The sequence below is a fragment of the Chamaea fasciata genome, unplaced genomic scaffold (assembly GCF_029207755.1).
Source record: "Chamaea fasciata isolate MVZ Bird 193981 ecotype frontalis unplaced genomic scaffold, bChaFas1.0.hap1 SCAF_10, whole genome shotgun sequence".
NCBI lineage: Eukaryota > Metazoa > Chordata > Aves > Passeriformes > Sylviidae > Chamaea > Chamaea fasciata.
In genome coordinates, this window is record NW_027094095.1 from 11,738,618 (window position 1) to 11,762,233 (window position 23,616).

At 39.7% G+C, this 23,616-nt stretch overlaps 1 protein-coding gene across 1 annotated transcript; it reads left to right on the forward strand.

Annotated features, from left to right (window-relative positions):
- SLC25A24 (solute carrier family 25 member 24) lies at window positions 1-23,320 on the forward strand. The gene is made up of 10 exons (XM_066192328.1): window positions 1-295; window positions 11,292-11,418; window positions 11,907-11,994; window positions 12,457-12,568; window positions 15,133-15,291; window positions 15,639-15,791; window positions 16,844-16,951; window positions 18,575-18,742; window positions 19,953-20,103; window positions 20,801-23,320. Exons 1-10 carry the CDS (start codon window positions 110-112, stop codon window positions 20,977-20,979), a joined length of 1,431 nt encoding a protein of 476 aa, XP_066048425.1. The 5' UTR covers window positions 1-109; the 3' UTR covers window positions 20,980-23,320.
- Window positions 23,321-23,616: the final 296 nt, after the last annotated feature.

The following is a 23,616-nucleotide window of genomic DNA, read 5'->3' on the forward strand; positions in this document are numbered from 1 at the left end:
TCCCCTGGCAGCTGCGATCGCTGGCAGCATCGCGGGCGGTGTCTCGTCCGCGCCCAGCCGGCGGGAGTCGCGGGACTCTGCGCGTCTGTGGGCGCTGCACGGCCCCGACATGTTCCAGCTCCTGCGAGGCTTCGTTCTGCCGGCGGCCGCCTGCGACGGGAACAGGGATGGCGACTCCCGCTACGCCAACCTCTTCCGAAAACTGGACCTCAACGAAGACGGGAGGGTGGACATTGCCGAGCTGCAGACGGGCCTGCGGGCCATGGGCATCCCTCTGGGGAAAGAGGCGGAGGAGGTGAGCGGGCCGCGGCCGCTGCCGAGCGGGCTGTGCCGGCGCCCCGCGGCCGTGGGAAGGGAGGGCTCGGCGGGCCCCAGGGACGGGGCACGGCCCGGCCGGGGCCGCTGCGCGCCCGGGAGCCGCGTCCGGGGCTTGGGGCCGCTCCTCCATGGAGGCGGCCTCGGGCCCGGCGTTTTCCTTCCCGGGCCGCAGTTCCAGCGCCAGGGGCCGTGTTGTACGGCACGCCCCGGGTTGTAGGCGAAGGGTCCCGGGCGCGTACGGCTGTCGGCGGTTCCTCTGCCAAGTAGGTTTACTCATCGTGTGTGGACTTTTGACATCCTTTGATTCCTTGTTGAGTGATACTGGATAGCACTTTCCTCTTCCAGCATGATAAAGGATGGTAATTTACAGCTTTTGTCCGCCGCTCCACCCATGCGTAATCTAAATTAGAGCAAACTAGGGTTTGCTTTGGGCAGGAGGTGGTGTAAACCTGCATAGCCGTAGGTTGCAATTTCAGAACTAGTTATTTAAGCTAAACACATGGGCATGGAAATTATTCTTCTTGGCATGCACTGTTGTCAGATGCCGAGGCCCTTTATTAGAAAATGCACCCTTGTAACAGTAGCCATCAAACCACGAACCCGACAGTGCTGAAACTCTGTGCTGTGGCTTCTGCAGTGATCAGTTGGACTATTACATTCCTTTGTCCCTTGTATCAATGTTGTGACCTCAGAAGTCAGTAAAACTGAAGTCATCGAGCATTCCAGTGTGATGCCGACTTACTTTAGCAGGTCTAACCTGTTACCTGGAAGAGAAACTTCTCTTTCCTAATTATTTTCAGTAATCCCCAGGGATCAGCAAATAAAATCATTTAATGCACAGTTCTGTAGGTACAAGTGTTTATGTGGTAAGGCAAGTCTGCTCTGACAAGACACACATAGGTTCATTTAGGCTGAGTAGGTACAGGGGAGATGTATGGGGGGCGCTACTATTGTAACAATTCTGCTTGTTTCAGTTTAAAGAGTGGTGTTCCGCTGCTGTGCCTGTACTAGCTGTTGCATACTTTCTGAAAGAGGTGCAGGAAAAGGAACTTGAATTTCAACTCCATTGTTAAAAGATGTGTTGTGTCAATAATTCAGTGACCTTATGCAGGTTGTGTGACAGTTTTTCCCTGTGGTCTCATTATTTGGTCTCTCTTTTACCTCCTTCTGGTATATTTAATTCTGTCTCCTATACTTAAGAGAAAAGTATCCAACAGGCCTCTTGAGTTGAATGGTGTTTATGCAATAGTATAAATGAAAGCACTCTTTCACTTCAGTATTGCTGCTGGTCAAAATCGTCTTTACAATAGGCATGTTTTGTGTTCTTAGGTTTTTGTAATTAAAGGAGAGACAGGTTGGCCTTTATGGTTATCCATGAGAGTTGTCAGTGTTCAGAGCGTGCTAGCTATGAACTTCAGTCACAGGTTATACACACATTGTTGTAGACCTGTTGTACCAGTTTGACTGTAACAATTTGGGGGTTTTACTTATATTGAACAACAGGGAAACAGGTGACCAGATAATTTTCTGGTGTTTAACAAAGGTGGTCTTCCCGCATAATTCACCGAAAGCCCTGGTGTGCTGCTGAAGATATGAGCAACTTAGAATTGAAGTTTCAAGTTCTTTCTCAAAATCAGTGATCTTCATTAACAGTGCACATCTGAGTAGGTGTCAGATTATTCTCAGTTGCTTCAGGATAAACTGAAGGGGATACCCATGAAATAGATAGACATGAGCTAGACATACCTGGATGTAGCAGAGAGCAGGAACTGCTGCCTTAGTTGTTAAAGACACGCAGAGTAAACAATAGAATCCATGAGTCATCCTCTCGATTGGCAGGGGTAGAAGCTTTGTTGGAGTGCAGGGAAACTTCTGTGTGCTCACTGTTATAAACTATAGTGGGCACAGTTGGAACCAGAAACTAGAGTAGTGCTGTGTACCTGTTACTAACTAGACTTTTTGTAATACGAGAGCCTCAGTAAGTCTTGCCTTCTGCTTCTTTCCTGCCTTTAGGTGTCTAATCTGCTTCCTGTACTTTCTTGCAGCTCAAAGCTGCCTTCTCCCACTTGAAGCTCTAAAGTGACGCTGAATTCATTTTTCTTGCTGCTTGGTAAAAAGGTATTTTATTAATGAAGTCAGATATTGAATCATCATATTTGGAGAGGCAGAAGTAGTCTTATAATTACTAATAGATAATGAGCAAGGAATTGAGACATGAAAATATTATACAATGGGGCAAAGTGTTATCTCCTGAGCTGCTCAGCCCTGCCAGCATAGTGGCACCATGGCATAGGCAGAGCTTGGGATGTCCTAGAGCAGAGTGGGCTTTGGTGCCTCATGGGTGCATCAGAGACTCAAGCCTCATTATGTTGATGCTGGTCTGTGTTAGGTTTCCAAAAATCTCTTGCAAGGCTGGCTTCCAACATGTAGTACGAAATCTGTATGCCTGGGAGTGTTGGCCATTGGTGTTCTGAGCTGCACAGCTGCTTTCTGGCTAACCTGTGGAAAAGGGGCTGTTTGAGTGGTGTCGGTTTCACTGCAAAGGGAGTTGGTTGATCCAAAGTTGTCCCACCTTCACAGTATAAATTAGTGTTTGTGCTACTAGTACTGCTTTGCTCTTTTGTCTTTAAGTGCAGTTCCTCTCTAGAAGGAACATGCATGTTTTTAAACGAAACAAAGCTACTAGCCATTTGAGCAATAGACTACAGGTATGCACCTTCCATCAGCTGTGACTTGTGTGGTAGGCTTTGGAGGTGGCTTGCATCTCCCTCTAAGGAAGAATCGTTTCTCCCCCACAGCAAGACATCATAGCTCAAGCTGACAGAACATCCTGACTGTGTTCTACTTGACCTGCCTTGTGGCAGTATCTGACAGACAAAAGTAAATGGCTGGAAAATGTGGAATGTGTGCTGCTTGGAGGCTGCCAGGGTGGCTCCTATTTTATATTGTATATTACCTGCCAGGAATGGGTTACTTTGCAAAGCTTTGCAGAAGATTCCTGACATAATGTGTCATTATCTATGAGGGACGAATTCAGGGTGGTAACTATCAAAGGTTGCTCTACAAGCAATATTAACAGCTATTGTACAGTGACTTTGATAAGCAGAGACACAAAATAGATGCTGGGATCAGATCACAAATGATCTCATGCTGTGTCTTCAGAATGCCATGAGTCTTGTAGGCGGGAGCACCATAAATGGTGTGAGTGGTTGGATGAAATACTATTTTTGTTCATCCTTCTGCTGCAATCAGTCCTTACAGTAAATCTGTAGGAGGTGAACCCCATATTTCAATCTTCAGTTTGGGATAGGAACAGCCAAGTATTCAAATTCAGGTACTATTTATACATTGAGTTCTGGAGCTAGGAGTAGGAAGACATTACTGAAATGAGTAACTACATTCTGGAACTAGTCTAATCATCCTATTTGGACTAACTCTCTGTAACATTTTGACATAAGTCTTTGGCTGCATTAAAGCTCTTTTGGATAAACAGCGTGAAGAGACAACTCTGTGTGGTGGAGACAGGGCCTGATGAGACTAAATTTGCAACAACCAGACCATCGTCTGTTTAGAGTAATTGACAGTTTCTGAAAATTTGAGTCCAATCAAGTCGGAATTACTCGGAACACTTGAAGTATGTTTCTGCATTTAACCACAGGATGTTCAGAATTCTGTCAAGTGGGGCAGGCCCCGGTGCTGTATTCCACTGCTGCGTCTCAGCATGAGGATGGATGAGAACAGTCCTGGTGTGTGTTGTTTCCTTCTGTGCTTTTCTCCAAAAACTGCAGTTGGATAGTGCTTCAGAGCTTGGACTTTCCATAGCAGTTCTTAGTCCAGAAAGCACACCTTTGTTTAGTGACTGAGCTAAACGTGTCCTTAAATGCTTCTCCACTGCTTTATTAAGATTTTTGCACTTATTTTAATTTTGGTGATGTCCCCAGTATGGCAAAATTAGAAGGGTAGTACACCAAGGTAACTGAAGCCTCCTTCATCATGTTGCAGCTTGGCTAGAAACAGAGGAAACAGTGATTGATCACTTTGGCAGCTTTGAGGAAGATACATGGGCATCTTATATCACACTCTATCCACTCTTAGAATTTGTCATACCTCATATGCAGAGTTACAGTCTTAAAAGCTTCAGTACTTCCCTGTCTCTATGCCATTCTTTATATGCATTGAAGCTTTCTCTCACCTTAGGAGTTTGCCCAAAACCTGGTATTATAGATTTAGAGTAGTCTGACATCTTCAACTTTTTATCAAAACAGATGTCATGTCATGTGACTGTAGAAAACTGGAACCATTTAGTTCCTTTAAACTTCCCTTTTCAGGTCGTAATAGACGTGATAATTATGACTTGTTACGGGGATTTAATTGTGAAATACCCCAAATATCTTCAGTAATGTATTCAGTTTGTAACTTTGAAATTGAATGTGTTCAATTTACTTTGCTTTCATTGTAAGCAAACATGTAAATCATTATTTCATTTCTGTGTGCACAGCTTCAGAGGCTTTTAATTCATATGTGCTGTAGTCTCCAAGTCTCCATATGAAAGAGCAAAATGAATCTGAAGAACACTTTAAAGATCCAAGGAGATAAAATGAATTATTTTTTAATACTAACTTGATAAGTGTTTTCCCTGAACAGTGACAGGGTACAGTGAATGATTAATTCTTCCTCCTTTTGCTGCGAAGTGCAAGAATGCAAGAATGCCAAGAATCCCCAAATATGGGAAGCCTCATCTCTGAGACAGCTTTAACCACTGTGTTGAAATGCTTTGCTAATTCCCTGTCTTGAGACAGCAGTGTGTCCCAGGTGAACAAACAAGGAAAACTGTTAAATCTTTTGAGGTGACTATGGCCAGGATGCCTCTGCAGCAGAGTGGTCCTGTTTAATGGGAAAACTCAGCCTACCAAGTATGCTCAAAAATACCAGTGTAACTTGCAAAGAATGCTGAATGAAAGTTCTAGGGATAGTTTGCATCTTCCATGTATGCTGTTTCAGATTCTTGAAATTTAATTCATAGCTATGAGTTGAGAGAGTTTATCCAGGTCCTGGAGGAGCAGCCTCTGCGAGGCATTTTGGGAGAGCACACTCATACTTGCATCTTGTCCTTTTTTGTCTCGTTGTCTAGAGATTCTGTTAGCTGAAATGGACCAGGGAGAAGATCCCTGCTAGTGCTGTCCTGTTGCAGGGAAGAGCAGTGCTTGGGACAGGGAGCAGGAAAAGGAAGCTCTGCAGCTGATAGCAACATCTGCTGCTGTCAAGGGTGCAAGTCCCTCCTAACGCAAGGAGCAAGGGGGCTCCTAATGTCTGCAGCAGCTTTAAAGGGCCTGGTTGGGTGCTGTTTACATGTTGGTGCTATCCTTTGGGAGGAAAGAGGGTAAACATGAATGCTGAATTTGGACAAGCTAGGAGGCCTTTCGAGGCAGTGCAGATTCCTGTTTTACTCAGTGCTGTGCTGGATTTCTGGAGGTGAAGTGTCAGTCTAGCTCATGTGTTACGTGGACTCGCTGGGCTATAATGCTGTGTGAACACATCCTCAGGCCCTTTCCCTTTATGCTGGATTTATCTCCCAACTGATGGAGTTTGACAGGGCTGACTTTAATAATCCTTGCTAGTGTTTTTTGGGTTATAGTCTGCATGGATTTGTGTGGTCTTAGCAGATATAAATAGGAAAAGGACTGTTGTCCACTGTGTGTCCTGTAAAGGGAGAAGTGTTGTGTATATTTCAGCTGTGACTGAATTTGGCATCCAATAATATTACAGCTGAGTAACTTAAAACTGTAGACTGCAGAGTTATGTGAATGGCTAATAAAATACTTTAGAGGGAAAGAATTGAAAAAGGGGGAAAAAGAAAAGGGAAAAAATCATGATTGGTTTTATATATAGTACCTCTGATTTTAAAAGCAAATGTGGAATGTGTGAATGTCTAAAGACACGATGGTGTTCCTGGAGTTCTTTGCATGCAGCTTTTGTATCTGTGTCCTTTGGAACTCTGGCTGCAGACTGCAGAACACCTAATTGCTACTTGCAATGATGTATCTTCAAGTGCTGTTTTGTGCTTGTGTCTTGTAGATAGCATGATAGGAAGCCAGTAACTTCTTGATGAATCACTTCCTTTTAAATATTCTTTACATTATATTAATTAGCTGAAATAACAAGCTAATGAATAGATTGGTAATCCTTTGTACTCAGCAGCCCCACCTTTCATGTACAGTTCAGTTTTGTAAACAGAATGTGGAGGCTCACGCACAATACACAGATAACAATACTAAATAATGTAAAAATTAGACTGTGAATTTAAAAGAAAAGTCTACATAAAAAATCAAGATTTCTAGTGTGTTGCATTCTTTGTCTTTACATTGTAGCCATGAATGTGTTAAAGTTCATAACTTCGGCATAGAGCAATCTAATAATTCATCAGGACACTTACAGAGAAGGGTAGGGAGTTTTTGATGTGTATATAAAGCCTGTCTGTAATTCTTTTTTTTTTTTTCAACAGACCTGCTGACTTACTTACATTTCCACACCAAATACAGAGGTCTTCTGACGGAGTAGGAATTCAACACTGCAACATGATTTATATAATGGGGATTTTTTAAAAAAAATACCTTCAGTGTTTCAGTCTGCTTGTGGCCTCTTGCATTGCTGTTGCCTGGTTGTGCAGGACTTTGGCAGTAGCTGTATTAACATAATATGCAACAGAAAAAGAACAAAAATAGTAGAATTATGAAGAAAAAAAAAGTGGAGAAAAGACGAAGGTGACAGTGTAATGACCAAATAGGTCAGCACAGGAGCATTTAGTCTGTGTGAAGGCATTAGAAAGAAAGATCACAGAATCATGGCGTTGTTTGGGTTGGTAGTGACTTTTAAAAGGTCTGGTAGTCCAATTCCCCTGCATTAAGCAGGGACATCTTCAAGTATATCAGATTGCTCAGAACCCCACCCAGTCTCATCTCACATGTTCCCAGGGGTGGAGCATCTGCCAGGCTCTGGGCAACCTGTGCCAGTGTTTTACCACCCTCATAGTAAAATACTTCTTCCTTATATGTAATCTAAAATGACTCTCTTACATATAAAACCATTACTCACCGTCCTATTGCTACAGATCCTGCTAAAATTTTTGTTCTAATCTCTTTTAAAATCCTCTTTAAGTTCCAACAGGCTGCGATAAGGTCTCCCTGGAGCCTTCTCTTCCTCAGTCTGAAAAACTCCAGCCTTTCCTCATTGACCCCTCGCAGGAGAGATGCACTTGCTCTCTGATCATCTTTGTGGCCTCCTCAGGCCCCTCTGCACCAGGTCTGTGTCTCTCCTGTGCTGAGGACCCCAGAGTTGGATACAGAACTCCAGGTGGGGTCTCATGAGGGCAGAGGAGAGGGATGGAAGCTCCCTTGAGCTGCTGGTCACACTTCTTTTTCTGCAGCCGGGGATACGATTGGCTTTCTGGGCTGCTAGCACACATTGCTAGCTCATGTCATCATCATGTCCTCCTGTACCTGTCAGTAATTAACAATTCTTTATGTGGTCACCATTTCATTTTGTCCAGTGAATTATCCTTATAGCTTGGGGTTACAGTTTTTAGACAATGAGAAAAGAAATGGTGTGCCTCGAAAAACAAACATTTGGGTCTGGGCCTTTGTAAAGGTGAGGTGATCCCACAGAAAGGCTGTAACAAGAAATGGCAGGTTTTTTGTGGCAGGCATGCCAAACATTGTTTCCCAGGACTTGTAAGGGAGTGTTGGCACCTTGGTTGGTTCCTGCTCTATTGTAAGCATGCCTGTTTTAAAATGCATCCAGTTCTCCTCCATCTCAAAAGTTGGTGACCCAGGCACTGGCAGAGTGACAAGTGGCTGTAATTATACAAAATCTGGTAGTATATTAAATGCAGAACAGCAGAGTTGGATTCAGCGTGGAACTGAAGTGGGGAGTTGTTGACTGATGGAGTGGTTTGCTTGAGGAGGCTGTGGAATCTCTTTCCTTCAAGGTGTCCAAGACTCAATTGGATGTGGTCCCACACAACTGTTTTAATTAGATCTAATTAGACATGCTTTGAGCTGGGGTTGAGTTCAACGGACTCCAAAAGTTCCTAACAACTTGAATTATTATTTGATGTTGTGAAGGGGCAGTTTGTACCTAGGACTTAGTGTGCCAGGCTCCGCACAGAATCCAGGAGGTGTCTACCTGCTGGCCATGCCCATGGAGCATGGAACCCCCCAGGAGGAAGTTTCTGCCCTCCAAGCAGAAGACAAGCGTCTTTTGTTGTTCCTGCTAGTTCCACAAACTTGCAAATTGCTGACTTTAATCTGAAACTTTAACACCCACATAATTAGTTCATTTTATAGATATCAAGAGGCTTTTGTTTGCATGAGCTTTTAGATTTGTACTGAGAGAAAAACACACGTGCCGTACGTTTTTGTTGCCCGTCGTTTCTGTTGTGCTTCACTGAGAGTGGCTGAGACTGGCTTGAAGTCTGGAAAGTAACTGTCAAAACAAAAGTAGGAAATGGAGCGTATGTTTGTGCTTACCATTTTCTCATTGCTGCAACATGGAATCCACTTCTTTGGCAGAAGAACTGAGAGGTGCCCCCCTTCACACAGAGAAATGCTAAGCTCTCTAAACTTCCTAGGAGTTCCTGTTTTCTTTTGCTCACATCATCCTCAGCAGTGGAGGTTTTGCAATCATCATTTAGTTCAAGTTTTGTCCTATCTGTGAGACAGAAAACCACTTGTTCTGCATTTTGGTGGGTGTAGTTCAGGTAGCAATAGGGAACAGTGTGTCCAGCAGAACTCACACAAAGTGATTACAAGCGCCACAGTGTCACCTCTTCTCAGGAGAGGGTGGGAGCCCAGCAGGACACTCAGACCCTGCAGCATGAGGTGCCATGTGTGAGAGTAAAAGATGGCTTGAGATTGTAATGTCTTTGAGATGTGACTCTTCAGACTAGAGTAATTTTTAGTGGTGGGGTTTGGTTGGGGTTTTTATGCTTGGGGTTTTTTTTTTAAATGATTAATCCACTAGCCTTTCTTAATTTCTTGTTAGAAGGTTGTGGTCAGGACTGTATCCATAAATATCCGTAAAAGTAAACTAACTTTTTTTTTGTAATGGGAAATTCTGAACAGCTTTAGCCATATTGACAGAGGCGTGAAACTGAATTCATGAGCATATCTATCTGTGCACAACTTGCTGTATTATGGGAGGTAAATAATTTGCATATTTCACTGTGGCATACCACATCATTTTGCTCCATTTCATCGAGAAATCTTTGATAATCTTATAAATTTTGTTTTTTTGAGATGAAATTTTAAAGTACATTACTTACTGTAGGCGGATAGAGAAGATGAGGGAGGCAACATAAATGTGTTTAGATGTCTTCAGTCTTTTTTAGACACCTGCAACAAATACACCAGTTTTCTGCTTCCTTTGTGTTTAGTTTCTGTAGCCTAGAACTTGTTGGACTTTGGTCTTTTGGAGACCTCTACTAATTAAAGAGGAGTAAACAAAATTAAAACCAGATTTTGCAGATTAGAACAGCCATTCAAATCTTGTTGAGTTTTAATGTCCTGGGGTGACTTTATTCAGAAACTACAGTTGCACAAGGCAGTCTGCTAAATTGAAGATGCTTGGAAGAATTTTTGGTATGTGCTTTACACGTAACCTGAAGTGCTGCGTGTGGGGAACTTAGTAACTGCAGATGAGGAGAAGGTGAAAGTGCTTAATGCCTTCTTTGCCTCAGTCTTTAGTGGGAAGATGGCTTGTCTTCAGGACAGCTGTTCTCCTGGGCTGGTAGATGGTGTCAGGGTGTCCTTGTTATCCAGGAAGAGGCAGTCAGAGAACTGCTGAGCTGCTTGGATGTTCATAAATCTATGGGACCAGACGGGATCCATCCCAGGGTGATGAGGGAACTGGCAGATGAGCTTACAAAGCTGCTCTCCACCATTTCCCAGCAGTCCTGGCTCACTGGTGAGGTTCCAGAGGACTGGAAGCTGCCCGATGTGACACCCATTCACAAAAAGGGTGGGGAGGAGGATCCTGGTAATTATAGGCCAGTCAGGCTGACCTCAGTACCCAGTAAGGTAACAGAGCAGTTTATACTGTCATCATGCAGCACTTCCAGGACGGCCAGGGTATCAGGCCCAGCCAGCACGGGTTTAGGTCATGTTTGACCAACCTGGGCTCCTTTTATGATCAGGTGACCCGCCTGGTGGATGCAGGAAAGGCTGTGGATGTTGTTTTTTTGGACTCCAGCAAGGCCTTTGACACTGTCTCCCACAGCACACTCCTGGAAAAGCTGGCAGCCCACTAGAGACTTGTTTTCTGCAGTCCTGGCAATTGGATACCATGCATTCAGTGCATAGTTAATTTTATGTGAAGTGTTTCTGTCTGCAGGACAATTCCTGGGAAGCACATGCAAGAAAGGAAGAAAAGTGTGTTTGTATTTGTTACAAGTTCATTTAAAATGTAGTCAGGGCTTCAGTTTGAAGCACAAAGCCATGTTCATTCAAACGCTGGGGGCTGGAAGAGCCAGTGGGGCAAGATCTTTGTAATTTTGGGGGCAGCATTTAAAGAGTTAATTGCTGTTTGTATTTTTATCTTTATAATTCATAGTTAATGGATCACTTGATTAAGATGATAATTAAGGTTCTGCTTATTTTACTAATAGATTTCATGTACAGGAATCTCACAGGCTTAAACTTGTTCTCTCAGGTTTTTCTCCTGTCTCCCATCTCTTCCTCCACAAATTATTTGATACCTGTTGGTATAACTTGACAGTGCTGAAAGAATTTAAAGAAACCTTAAAACTTCTGCACAGAAAAGTTATGTAAATAATAAATAATGCTTTCTTAAATATATATTTACTGCCAAGTGTTTTCTCTCAATGCAAATATTGAACGTGTTAAATTCTGAAAACAAAATGATGTTTTGTGACCTGCTGTAATTCTGGACAGATAAAACATTCATTTTTCTCTCAACAGAAAATTTTTAGAGCTGGGGATACTAACCAGGATGGACAGCTGGATTTTGAAGAATTTATGCAGTATCTTAAAGAACATGAGAAAAAGATGAAACTGGCATTTAAGAGCCTGGACAAAAACAATGATGGTATACCTTGATTTATTTTATTTGTTCAAACATTGTTTGAAGAAAGTGCATTAAAAGTAATATAACTTGTATTTGTCTGAACTGGAACAAAAAGTTGTGAATATGGAATCCTTACCTCTTTTCCTTAACATGATCATAATTAAAGTTTGCTACAGATTGGAAAAAACCCCCCGCCTATGGTCTTTATTCTTTCTATTTTTCCAAGTGAAAATAGAACTGAACTGGGGCTCTTTGTTCCCCAGATGGAGAAACTGTGAGGAAAATTCTGACTATTTCTAGCTGTTAAAGATAAACCAGTTTTTAACTAACTGTATAGTTGCATCCCACTTGCTTTGTCCCTGTAGTAGACAATCAAAGCACATCATCTGTGATAAGTTGATTTTTAAATCATCTTTGCAATTGTTCAGCTGTGGCAATGAGTTCCAAGGTGCTAAGTTTATTAAGATCTGCATTTTAAATATGTATCATCTTTATTTTAATGTTTCAAGGAAAAATTGAAGCCTCAGAAGTTGTCCAGTCCCTCAAGATATTGGGTATAAACATTTCAGAAAAACAGGCAGAAAAGATCCTGCAAAGGTCAGAGATTATTTTTTGAGGCAGCTTAATCATCCTTGTATTGTTAATTTTTATGTTTTTCTGTTTCAGGGAGGGGGATAAATGGAATTATGACTTTGAAAGGTGTTGGTAGTTACTATTGGGGCATCTGGTTCTGGGAGGAGAAGGTTACTTTATTTCTCTGTAATTGTTGCTAATAGAAAGAAGCAACGTTATGTATTATTATGATGTATTATTATATTATGTATTATGTTTTTAAAAGGAATAGGACAGATGCACTTGGATAAGAGAAGCATAGTATTGAAAGGCCATGGCAGATTCAGCCTTGAAGTCACTATATGGAATTTACAGTCATTTGTTATCGATGTGATAACCCAAGTTAAAAAAAACAAAGGGGGGGGGGGAGGGTAAGAAAAAGCAAAAACCAGAACAAAACCCCACCATTACTATTTCCTTATATAGTTTTGTTCAATTTCCTTTCAGTATTGATGCTGATGGGACAATGACAGTAGACTGGAATGAGTGGAGGGATCATTTTATGTTTAATCCAGCTACGGACATTGAAGAAATAATTCGGTATTGGAAACATTCCACTGTAAGTTCAACTCCTCTTTTAACCTAGTGCAGCTCTTAAGTTCATCTCCGCTGTGTTAATTTGTGATATTACAGCTTCACACTTGTTATATTTCAAGCACATCTGTATTGTTTGGTTTTCCTTTTCACTTCATGCTCTCCCATTTACAAGCAGGTTTGTGTCAGATGAGTTCCTTCTGAACAACTTCATCTGAACTTTGCAAATAATTATCAGTAATTCTTAGGACAGAATCTTTTTCCTCTTTTGGAGATATTTCACAGAAAAATAATAACCACAATATTAAATCTTTTTCTTTGCACATTACAGTACGATTTGATTTGTTGAAACAATTTATATTGACATTTTAACTGTTTCTTATGTTGAAATTAGTATTTGCAGTTATACAGTATCATTATAATTATCATAAAATCCCTGATCTCTTTACTGGTGATTTTCTGTGCACATCGTGCTCTTTTGTGCCATAGAATTTAATTTAAGCATACAGAATATGCAGCAATAGGTTTTCCTCTGTGCAGAGAAAATGTTTAAGTTTTTATTGAATGGACCTGTTGACACCTCAGTGACTAATTTTTAAGAACAATAATAAAGTAAACCAACAGTAATCCTATTTGCTAAATATCCTTCCTGTAGATTATTGGAGGAAATAAAATAAGGTTAGATGCCTTTGAATATAGTGAGACCATTTATATCTCTGGGGATTAGTCAGCATTTCCATAATAAAAAACAGTTTATGAGATCTGAGAGCTTTGAGTGTTTGACACTGTACAACCTCAGTTCAGGAATGCTTGCTAAAAGGGAGTTAGCTCCCTGTTTAATGAAGAAAGCACTTGAAGCACTGCTGTGAGATCAAATAGTCCTGATTCCAGCTTACTTGGTAGAAAAAACCCTTTGCTTTAATAAAATGCTCCTTACTATTTTTAAACATAAGATCTGTATTCTTCTTTTTTTATTATGGAATGTCATTAGTTGCCCCCAAGAAACAACTGAGGGAGTCTCCTCTGATCTTAGTGTTGCAGTCAGCTGCTGACCCAGTTATCACAGCAGGCAAGATCCAGCTACACAGCAACACAGCTGGTCTTTGAGATAAGAGCAGATGTGAGACCTCCCAGCCTGGCTGGCACTGACAGACAGCTCTTACAATTCTGTTTTTATTGTATCAGCCCCTTCCAAGCAGATAGCTACATTGGCAAAGAATTATTATGTAGCTGTAGCCTTTGTGTTATAAACACCCTCAAATTTACCTTTTTTCTCCTTAGTTGTGTTTAGGTCTCAGTACACACAAAGTTTAAACCCTGGTAGAAATGCATAATATCTCTTAGAACACTGAATTTATGTTTTGAGAGTTTTGATTGATCTTTTGATGTTTCCATGTAGTTGAGCAACTGGTGACACCTTACTTTGAAACCTCAAATGTGAGAAAGATGAAAGGATTTTCAAGTTAATCTGCTCTGTGTTCAATATCCAGAATAGTTGGTGCTAATCCTTTTTGTCCACTGGCTATACACTCTGCATTCTGCAATTTTTGTCCCAAATGACCAGGACAGTATTCTGTCTACTTACAGAGAGAGAATGCAGCATAAATTAGGGATATAATGTCTACAATTAAAATCAATGGTGGTTCAAAGGTTTATCAGTTAACACACTTTCTGGTCAATACTTACCAGTTATTAATACATTTTTGTTCTTTTTCTAAATGTATGTGTAATGGCAGATTTGCATTATCTGCAGTGTACTTTTTCTCATGTATCATGATTATAGGTTACGCTTAAGAGCAAAAGTGACGTGTGAGATTTCATAGTGTTATGTCTTGGTTTTATCATTAAAACCTATAATAATGTTGTGCTTTAATCAAATCCAATGGCAATACAAGCACGTCCCCCTTAGTGAAATTTCAAACTTATATGGCTGAAAAAAGTAATTAAAGTATCTTTCAGTATAGCTGATGATAAGAAAATCTATGGGGCATTTTTCAAACTTTTTGTTTTGTAGGATAATACAGAGCAGTTATTGGAAATAGAATATTCTGATATATCAGCTGTTAAAACCCTGCTTTAACATGTTAAGGAGTGTGGGAGAAGGAGACATCCCACATGTGTGAATAAATTACCGTGAGAGAAATCTCTTGTTAGCAACCTTAGTAGATTACCCAACTAATCCCACAAGACTGTCTGGTGAAAGGTTAGCTGCAGCATATAAGCATTTGAGCTTTAGTGCTGACTTTAAAGGACTGCTGATCATGACAGAATGTCTTTGCTCGGGCCATACTCAAGGAGAAAATTTGTCATAATTTTTAATGATGATGGTGCAGTCTTTGAAATGGTGGGTCTGTGGTGTTATTGCTTAATATCTATGTAGAAGTCACTTAAAGCTGCTTTTCATTGAATAGCAATGCATAGCGAGTTAATTATAGAATGTAAATTGGAGTGATTTTTTAATTTGTTACTAGCACTTTATTTGCACATTCTTAGGTAGTATATTAATTTGGGATTGGAACTGTGGATAAAACCGATGATGGTGATGGAATGAGATAATCATTTGCACACCTTTGCTTTGGATTCATAAAGGTATTGGATATAGGAGATAGTTTGACTGTTCCAGATGAGTTCACGGAGGAAGAGAAAAAGACTGGGCAGTGGTGGAAGCAGCTGTTGGCAGGAGGAGTGGCTGGTGCTGTCTCTCGAACAGGTACAGCACCCTTAGATCGCCTTAAAGTCATGATGCAGGTAGGTAAAACCTTCAAGAATTCCTTGGTTTCCAGTGTATCACTTCAGTTTTTAAGGATCTGTTGGGAAAAAATTGTTGGGCCAAGGTCAGTGTTTAAATTTCAGGGGTCTGGCTATGTTTTGACAATTGCCAGTTTTTGTATTCATAAAAACGGTGTTTTATAGACATGTGGGAAAAAAATGTAAGCATAATGTTACAGTATTGCTACTAAAAAGAGATCTTTTTTTTTCACTAGTGCATATGGTTTCACTAGTTGATATATTTAATCAATTTAATACTGATGAGTTTTATAATCCAATCAGGGCAGTGTTCTCTACTGTGACTTTGGATTTGGTTTTTTTTTTAGGTTCATGGTTCGAAGTCAAACAAAATGAATATAGCCAGCGGTTTTAAGCAAATGTTGAAAGAAGGTGGTGTCCGATCCCTTTGGAGGGGGAATGGTGTCAATGTTGTGAAAATAGCTCCTGAAACAGCTATTAAGTTCTGGGCTTATGAACAGGTAGGATGATAAATCAAGAATGAAAATAATGCTAAATAAAGTCCTAAATTGTTCTCACTGTTCATTATTGGCACTGTTGTATTATATAGGACTTGTTGTGCTTGGGGGTTTTGTCATAGTAATTTGAGTGACTTTCAGATTTAAAATAGTCTATAGAATACTTACTATTGGGCAGATTTTACTGTTGTATTATAAGCAGTGCAAATAAATTATATCTGTTACATGCTTTAAACTGTCCCTGATTCAGCATGGCTTAGTGTGGAGTACTGCATTAATATCTAGGTTGTTGCATCGAGGTGACAGCAGGCAAAACCTTCACACATTATGCTAGCTGAACTTACAGGGGAGTCATTTAAAGTCAAATATCACAGTGCTATGTATGATGCCCTCATCCTGGATTTCAGAGTTATATTTACCTCTGAATCAGCTTTAAGCATCATGTTAAGGCCTAATCCTCCTTTGGGAAATGAACTCCCATTCTGGTGTATTTAAATGAGCTTTATTTTTGCTCCGTGGGGCTTGCTGGTGCCTCAGTAAGACCAAATGAGCATACTGGGTATCTCTGTACAAGGAGGAGATAAAAGCAACAAAATATCAAATAAACTCTGGGGTGATGTTGCAAGACTGAACAGCAGATTTTGGTGCCACAGAGTAACCCTGGGCATGTTATTCTTTCCTTCTGGAATGACACAGTATCTACAGCGCTCACAGTGCTCCTGTGAAATTGATAGTTGATCTTTCATTCTTTGGTCGGACAACTGGACCTGAAAGGGAATTTGGTTTCTCTTTGCTTTCTGGAGTTCTTTGCGTAGGTACCCTTGAGTTGGCTGTTTGCAGAACACCTGATGGTACTGTGGGTGACTGAGGTATTTAATCTAAAGAATTCTTGCAGGCTGGAATGTTTATTGTGTTCTGGAGATCTTTTTGGGTTAGCAAATGTAACTGTTAACTAAGAACAGCTCGAAAAGACATTTTGTACTATACTCTTGCCTTTTATAATAATTTTTGCCACACCTATAAAACGTGTGTTTATTTGTGTTTTAACTGTGCAGTATAAGAAGATACTCACTAGGGATGATGGAAAGTTAGGCACTGTTGAAAGATTTGTATCTGGTTCTTTGGCTGGAGCAACAGCACAGACTTCTATTTATCCCATGGAGGTAAGAGAATCTGCTTCCACTGGAGCCTGCAAAATGTTAGCTTTGTTTCTGTAAAAATTCCTCTCTAGTCTGATATCCTAATTTATTTTTATTTTGGACTTCCTTTCAGGTTTTTAGTGCTAGGCATTTTAGAATACACTATGTTCTAATTGATTCTTGTCGTTTTTCCATATATTTTTGCTGTATAATATTTTTAAAAACAATATTTAAATAAAACCCAGTGCAGGAGAAAAGATCACCCAAGAACATTTAAAGTTCTGTATGTATTCAAGCATTTTGTAAATTGGGCATAAACCCTTTTCCTGCTATATGTAAGCAAGGAATGGTCTTGTCTGGACAGAACTGAAGTTCTGTTGTGTTATGTTGGGAAGCTGTGTCTGATAAGGAGAGCAGTGTGGGGGAAGGATGTAACACCTACAGCTCAGGCTGGGTGGACTGACTGCTCTTTCCCCTGTAGGACATACCTGTGGGTGGTACTACACATTGCAATTTAACTACTGTTACTATCTTAACTGCTGTAGTGTAACTGTTACACACCATTTCACAGAAACAGGATGTATTTTCTTTACTTCTGGTTCCCCAGAAGGTTTATCCCCTGTGCAGATCCTTGTTGGAATAGTTGTTGGGGTTGGGGCTAAACCTATACCAACATCAAGTTTGATAGTAATGGCAAATGTAACATAAATAGCTTTTTCATGGGTGGGGATTTCAGTAGGGATGGAACTGCTTTCATTGCTGAAGTGACAATGATCTCTTTAAAGACCATCCTTGCTGTTCCAGAGGGTGAATCCCAGCTGACCTGAGTACAAAGATGTTTTAAGTTAGGGAAGAACTGAAACATGATAAACATGATGTAGATTGTCTGGATTACACTCATCAGTGGAGACAAGGGAACTGTTCTACAATATCTTCTGCTCTTCCTCACAAAGATATGGTACTGTCCTAGAAGTGTTATTAGAATGTTTCTAAGTAAGAGAGAAAAGCCAAATGCCAGAAAATTCCTGAGGAAGATGCAGTCTTATGAGGCTTTTAAAGTACACCAAATTGTTGCTCGGGAAACTTCCTCTGTGGTTTCTTTTGGATGCTGTTATTAATTTCTTTGTCCTAGGATGCAGTACAGACTTACTTGCATTATTAATTAGGTGCTGGGTTTCAGTAGTGAGGCACAATCCATATACTTCTCAACTACCTCTCTAAGTGTCATACTTTTTGAAATATTATTTTCTTAATATGCTTTAGTGTTCCCAGACCACAAGTATCATCTGCTAGCATGTTAGAACTCTCACTTGTGCCTTAGCTAGTACTCCTATTGAATATTGTCTACACTGCTGCCTTCAAGTTGATCAAATAACTACCTGTTTTAATCAAGAAAGTAAAGCTAAAATGCAGTTTTAAAGGGCTAAGAATCTGTAAGCTGGTACATAGTAATGTGTGGTGCTCTGCACTGGGAACAGAACCTGAAGAAGCCTGCTGCTAACAATGCCTTACCACTAATCAAAGGAGATTTGCAGCAACAAAGTGCAAAGCAGTTCTAGAGAATTGAATAAGCAGAGGTCTACTGTGTATCTAAAATAGATTAATAAATAGGTTTGTAATTAAGACTGCTATTTGCTTTCCTTTTAGGTTTTAAAGACCAGATTGGCTGTGGGTAAAACAGGGCAATATTCTGGGATGTTTGACTGTGCTAAGAAGATTTTAAAAAGAGAAGGTCCAAAGGCCTTCTACAAAGGCTATATTCCTAATATTCTGGGTATAATTCCTTATGCTGGCATTGACCTTGCTGTTTATGAGGTGAGTTTAGATCACTGGATGCATGTAGCTGTCATTAATTATTTTACAAGGAGCATAAATATTTTTTAGAATGTTTGTATTATTGTACTATTACAGCTGGTTCAGTTTTAAAAAGACAAATGAGACTTTCCACTAATGTTACTAGTCCTCAGTGTTTCTGTTTGCTCCTCTTGAGGAGTGCCTAGGCAGATGTGCCCTTCCATGCAAGAGTACCAAGCAGGAAATGTGCTGTGAGAGGATTATACAGACCTTGGCAGTAGCACTCTTTCATACTTACCTAACCTTGTTAGACTGGAACATACCCATTTTGTAGGAAATATATACCTTTAAAAGGATATTCGTATTATGATAGTTTATACATTTTTTGGCCAGTTTTTGGGTTCATGAGTGGATTATATTAACCTGAATTCCTTATTCAAAGAATTTACATACATATATATATATACATATACACACACACACACACATATATATATATATACATACACACACACACACACACACACACACACACATATATATATATATATATATATATATATATATATATATATGTCTGTGCATGTCACCGGAATTCTTTCTGGCTGACACAGCTTTTCTGAGGAACTTGAAGCATTGCTGTCTTTGCTTTCCAGAGAAACTGGCACCCATTTCATCCACCAGAAATGCTGAAAGTCTTTTATCTACCCTACATAATAAGTGTTGCTTCAAAGTGTGTTAAATAACTCAGATGCACAGACTAGTATTTTTTCTAGTCTAGACAAATCCTTTTTTGACACTTTTGCATTAGTAATCACCAGAACTGCTTGAACAAACATTTTCAAAGCTATATGGAATTTGTTTTCTACAGTTTGCATCCTTATTTCTGCATAGGATGATGTGCTCAGCTGCATAAGCTTTTGTTGCACCCTGTGGGGTGCTGAGTTGTTTCCCTCCTCCTCTCCCCAAAGTATTACAGGTGCATGGGCACTTTCCTGCTGCTGGATCTTTTAAGGATTTCTCTTCTAGGGACTAACTGTTGTAGTCTGGTTGAAGTCCTTCTCTGTGTGCTAAGGTGTTTACCTGTGCACTTCAAGCACGTAGAACTGGCCCAGTGAAAGTGGTGCTTTTCAGGATTGAGCCCTTAGGATTTGTTATGAATAAAGAAGTATTTGTTTACCTTTTTGAATGCAGATCTCTTGTATTACTGTTTCTTTTTATACTTTGGCAGCTCTTAAAGAGTACGTGGCTAGAACACTATGCATCCAGCTCTGCAAACCCAGGTGTTTTTGTATTGTTGGGGTGTGGCACTGTTTCCAGCACATGTGGGCAGTTGGCCAGTTACCCTCTTGCTCTTATCAGAACACGTATGCAGGCTCAAGGTGAGTTCTCTTGTTCTGAAAATGCTTCTGGGTGGTCACATGAAAATTGTATCATGTGGAACAGCTATGGCAGAGACATAGAAATTAAACAAACAAGCAAAAACAACAACGACAACAAAAAAAAACCACCAAAAAAATTGGAAAAAACTAATGACATACCTGGAAAATTCTTCTAAATGTTGGTCCCTTCTCCCTCTTACCCCCAATACTGTTGTTCTTCATACTCAAATTAAAAAGTACTCAATTTCAAGCACTGGTGCTTTGCATATTCTGAGAGCCACATTCCATAGAAGGCTACCAGTCAGAGCCCCTGTCATAGTCTGGAAGCACTCTTCTAAACTTTACAATGTTTTCTAAATTTTAGAGATTAAATGATAGGGCTTGAATTATCCTGTCAGGGTAGACAGCAATGTTTGCTCTGTAGGACATTTCATAATGGTAGTTTCATTGTTGAGATTTTTATTTGATAGGTTTCTGCATGGACTTAAGAATGAGAGCCTAGATTTCCAAAGGAACATATGTGGATAATGCTTTCCAGTGGGATTTGGACACATGGGTATCTCCCAGATGTCTGGGATTATAAGACCTCTTTTCAATGGCCCTATGATAGTAGGCTCATGAACCAGGTGTTTGAAACTTGCTCAAGATTTTTAATATTACTAAAACTGTTTTATAACACATTATCTTGCTGTTCTAGCCTCAGTGGAAGGAGCTCCACAGCTAAGCATGGTTGGTCTCTTTAAAAGAATTGTTGCTACAGAGGGACTCCGAGGACTTTATAGGGGCATAGCCCCTAATTTTATGAAAGTGCTTCCAGCTGTCAGCATCAGCTATGTTGTATATGAAAAAATGAAACAGAATTTGGGAATAGCGTGAAATGAAGGAAAAAGGTGAGATACTTCTAATACTGTTGGAAACACCAGAACAAGAATGTTTTCTCAAGTAATCTGCTCTCACAGTTAGAGACAGATCTTTATAGAGAGATGCTGCAACTTCCACATTTGCCCTTAACTGGGAAGAACCTTTCTTAAATTTTAGTTCACCATTTCTAAACAGATACCTATATTGCACTTTAAAATGTCACTGAGTTGAAAAAAAGATCAAGAAACTGTCTTTAAATCAGCAGTATGTTTTTATTTTTAGGAAATCATGCGTATTTTACTCACTGGGGTTTTTTTAAAATTTGTCCTTTCTAAATGTGTATTTGTCTTGGATCAAACCAAAGGTAGGAGAAGTTTATACTGCCTTGATACTGAATATATGAAAGTGACTTTTTGTTTTGTCACGCTGCCTATACTCAAGCAATTCACAGGAGATATTTTGCATGCCTAGAAGTGAGCACTTCTATTATTTTTGAAGACTGATTGTTAAGTTCATAAGAAATAGGATCTTGGATACACACAATGATGGAATAACACATTAAAATGTAGTCCATCACCTTTGTCTTCTTTTTAATTTTTCATTATTGAAAGAGCCTGAGAAACTGCTGTTCTGTGGTATCAGAATACCTCAAATGGATTTACACAGTATTTTTGTAATACAATCAGTAATTTTGATAACTTGCTTCACTGGACCTGCTTTTCATTGCACTTGTAAATGTCAGCACCATTAACCATGGCAAAATCTGCATTACAGCTGCATGTTTTATAGGATCATAATGCAAAGGAACAGAAAAAAGCTTGGATGCTAGATCCATTCCATACACGTGCAAGTTGCTATTTAAAAACGGGATGGAGGATCCAATATGAAGCTGGTAGGAATTGTAATACAGCCAATGGCAGAGCTGTTCAAAGCTGCCTTGGAAACAGGAATGCTTCTCATTTTGCACTCTCCATTCTTGCCCTTATTCAGAGGGCTGCATCCGCTATGTGCTCTTAGCCAGTAGAGGATTGCATTATTTTGTAAAGGCTTTTTTACAGTTTTGTCATGTGAGATCAGTCTTCTGTGCACACTAGCTGTGAGTGTGAAATTGGGATAATAAAATACTGAAGTGTTTTGTCCAGGTGACCAAGTGGCAGTGCTGACCTCAGGTGCCCATCAGATTGATGTTAATGTAGCATGCAAAGCATGCTTGAGAAACAGCTCCTCCTCAAAAAAACAAAGCAGTCCTTCCTCAATGCAGAAAATTACGTATTTCCATGTACAAGTCCTCCCAAAGTGACTTCCTTTTTTTTTTAAATTTTTTTTTTTAATTTTTATTTTATTTTATTTTATTTTATTTGTGTTTGTGAAGGGCACACAGTTGCCTTCAGGCCTGAACTCTGAAATAGATGAACAATTATTAGCAGACTCATTTGTTAGGCTTTTTCTGCTTTTTGTAATGTGTAGTGTCTTAATCTTGGTAAATTCGACCTTGACCTTCTAAAAGCTACTGCTCTTAGACCAGTTTCTGAAATTGGATTACAGAAGAAAGAACTTTATTCTGTTAAGGTCATTAAGGGTCTTCTTTTTAATTCTTTCTTTTTTTGGGTGGGCATGAGGGGTGCATGGGTGTGGTTTTTTGTTTGTTTTTTTTTTGTTTGTTTGTTTTTTAAGCGACAAATAAGCAAGCAAGCAAAAATAACTGCCTGAATCTCCCTTCTTCTACATATGCTTTGGGCCATATTGTTCAAACAGCAATCATACGTAAATTTGTGTTCTGTTCTTCCATGGCTGGTGTTTATTCTCCATAAACTGATACACAGCAATTCCATAAAATCTGTATTATAAATTTCTTATCACATTTTAGAAAATGGCAGCTCTAGCTGTATTTTCGCCTTCCCTTTAGGGAAACGTTGGACTTTGCACTTTTAAAAAGAGAAAAAAAAGTTGTTCTATCCAAATCATTTATATGTGTAATGCCTTTCTGATCTGAGCTTTTCTTGGTTTTGCCAATATCTTTGTACCTTTGTGGGGTTTGTGAGATCAGATGCCGATAATTTTGTTTGACTGTGACCAATGAGCAAATGTATTGTGTGTGTGATATAAAGATGACTTTAGCATTTCAATCTTCCAGACTTTTCCATTTTGTTTATAGTGTGCAAGTGCCATTATGAGTATTGAAATTATGGTGACCTTTTCGAACCTCAAAAAGTTGAGCTGTTTCAGATTTGATTTTTCATTATGTGCCTTGATGTTGACTGTATTCAATTGTGTATTCTTTGTCTCTTAAATGTATGTTTACCTTTCTAGCTCTACAAAACTACCAGTTTCTAATAAAAATTTGTTTCCTTATCTGGCTGGAGTGTGCTGATGTTTTTTTCCTGGTCTGATAGATGACACTTCTTTGTTGCATTATATGAGTAATACTTAATGTAAAAAATGAAGGCAACTGATCTAAAAATAGGTTTCAGACTAGACTGTTCTTTGCTATTACACTGATACTTGAAAACATTTCAAGATAAGTCATACTGTTTAAAACTGTCTTATTGCTTAATGGAAGACCACATGTTTAATATTTTTGCTTGTTCATTGAACAGCATTAGCCAGTAATTTGCTTCTGTGTGTGTTGCGTGACAGAACTCTTAATAATCA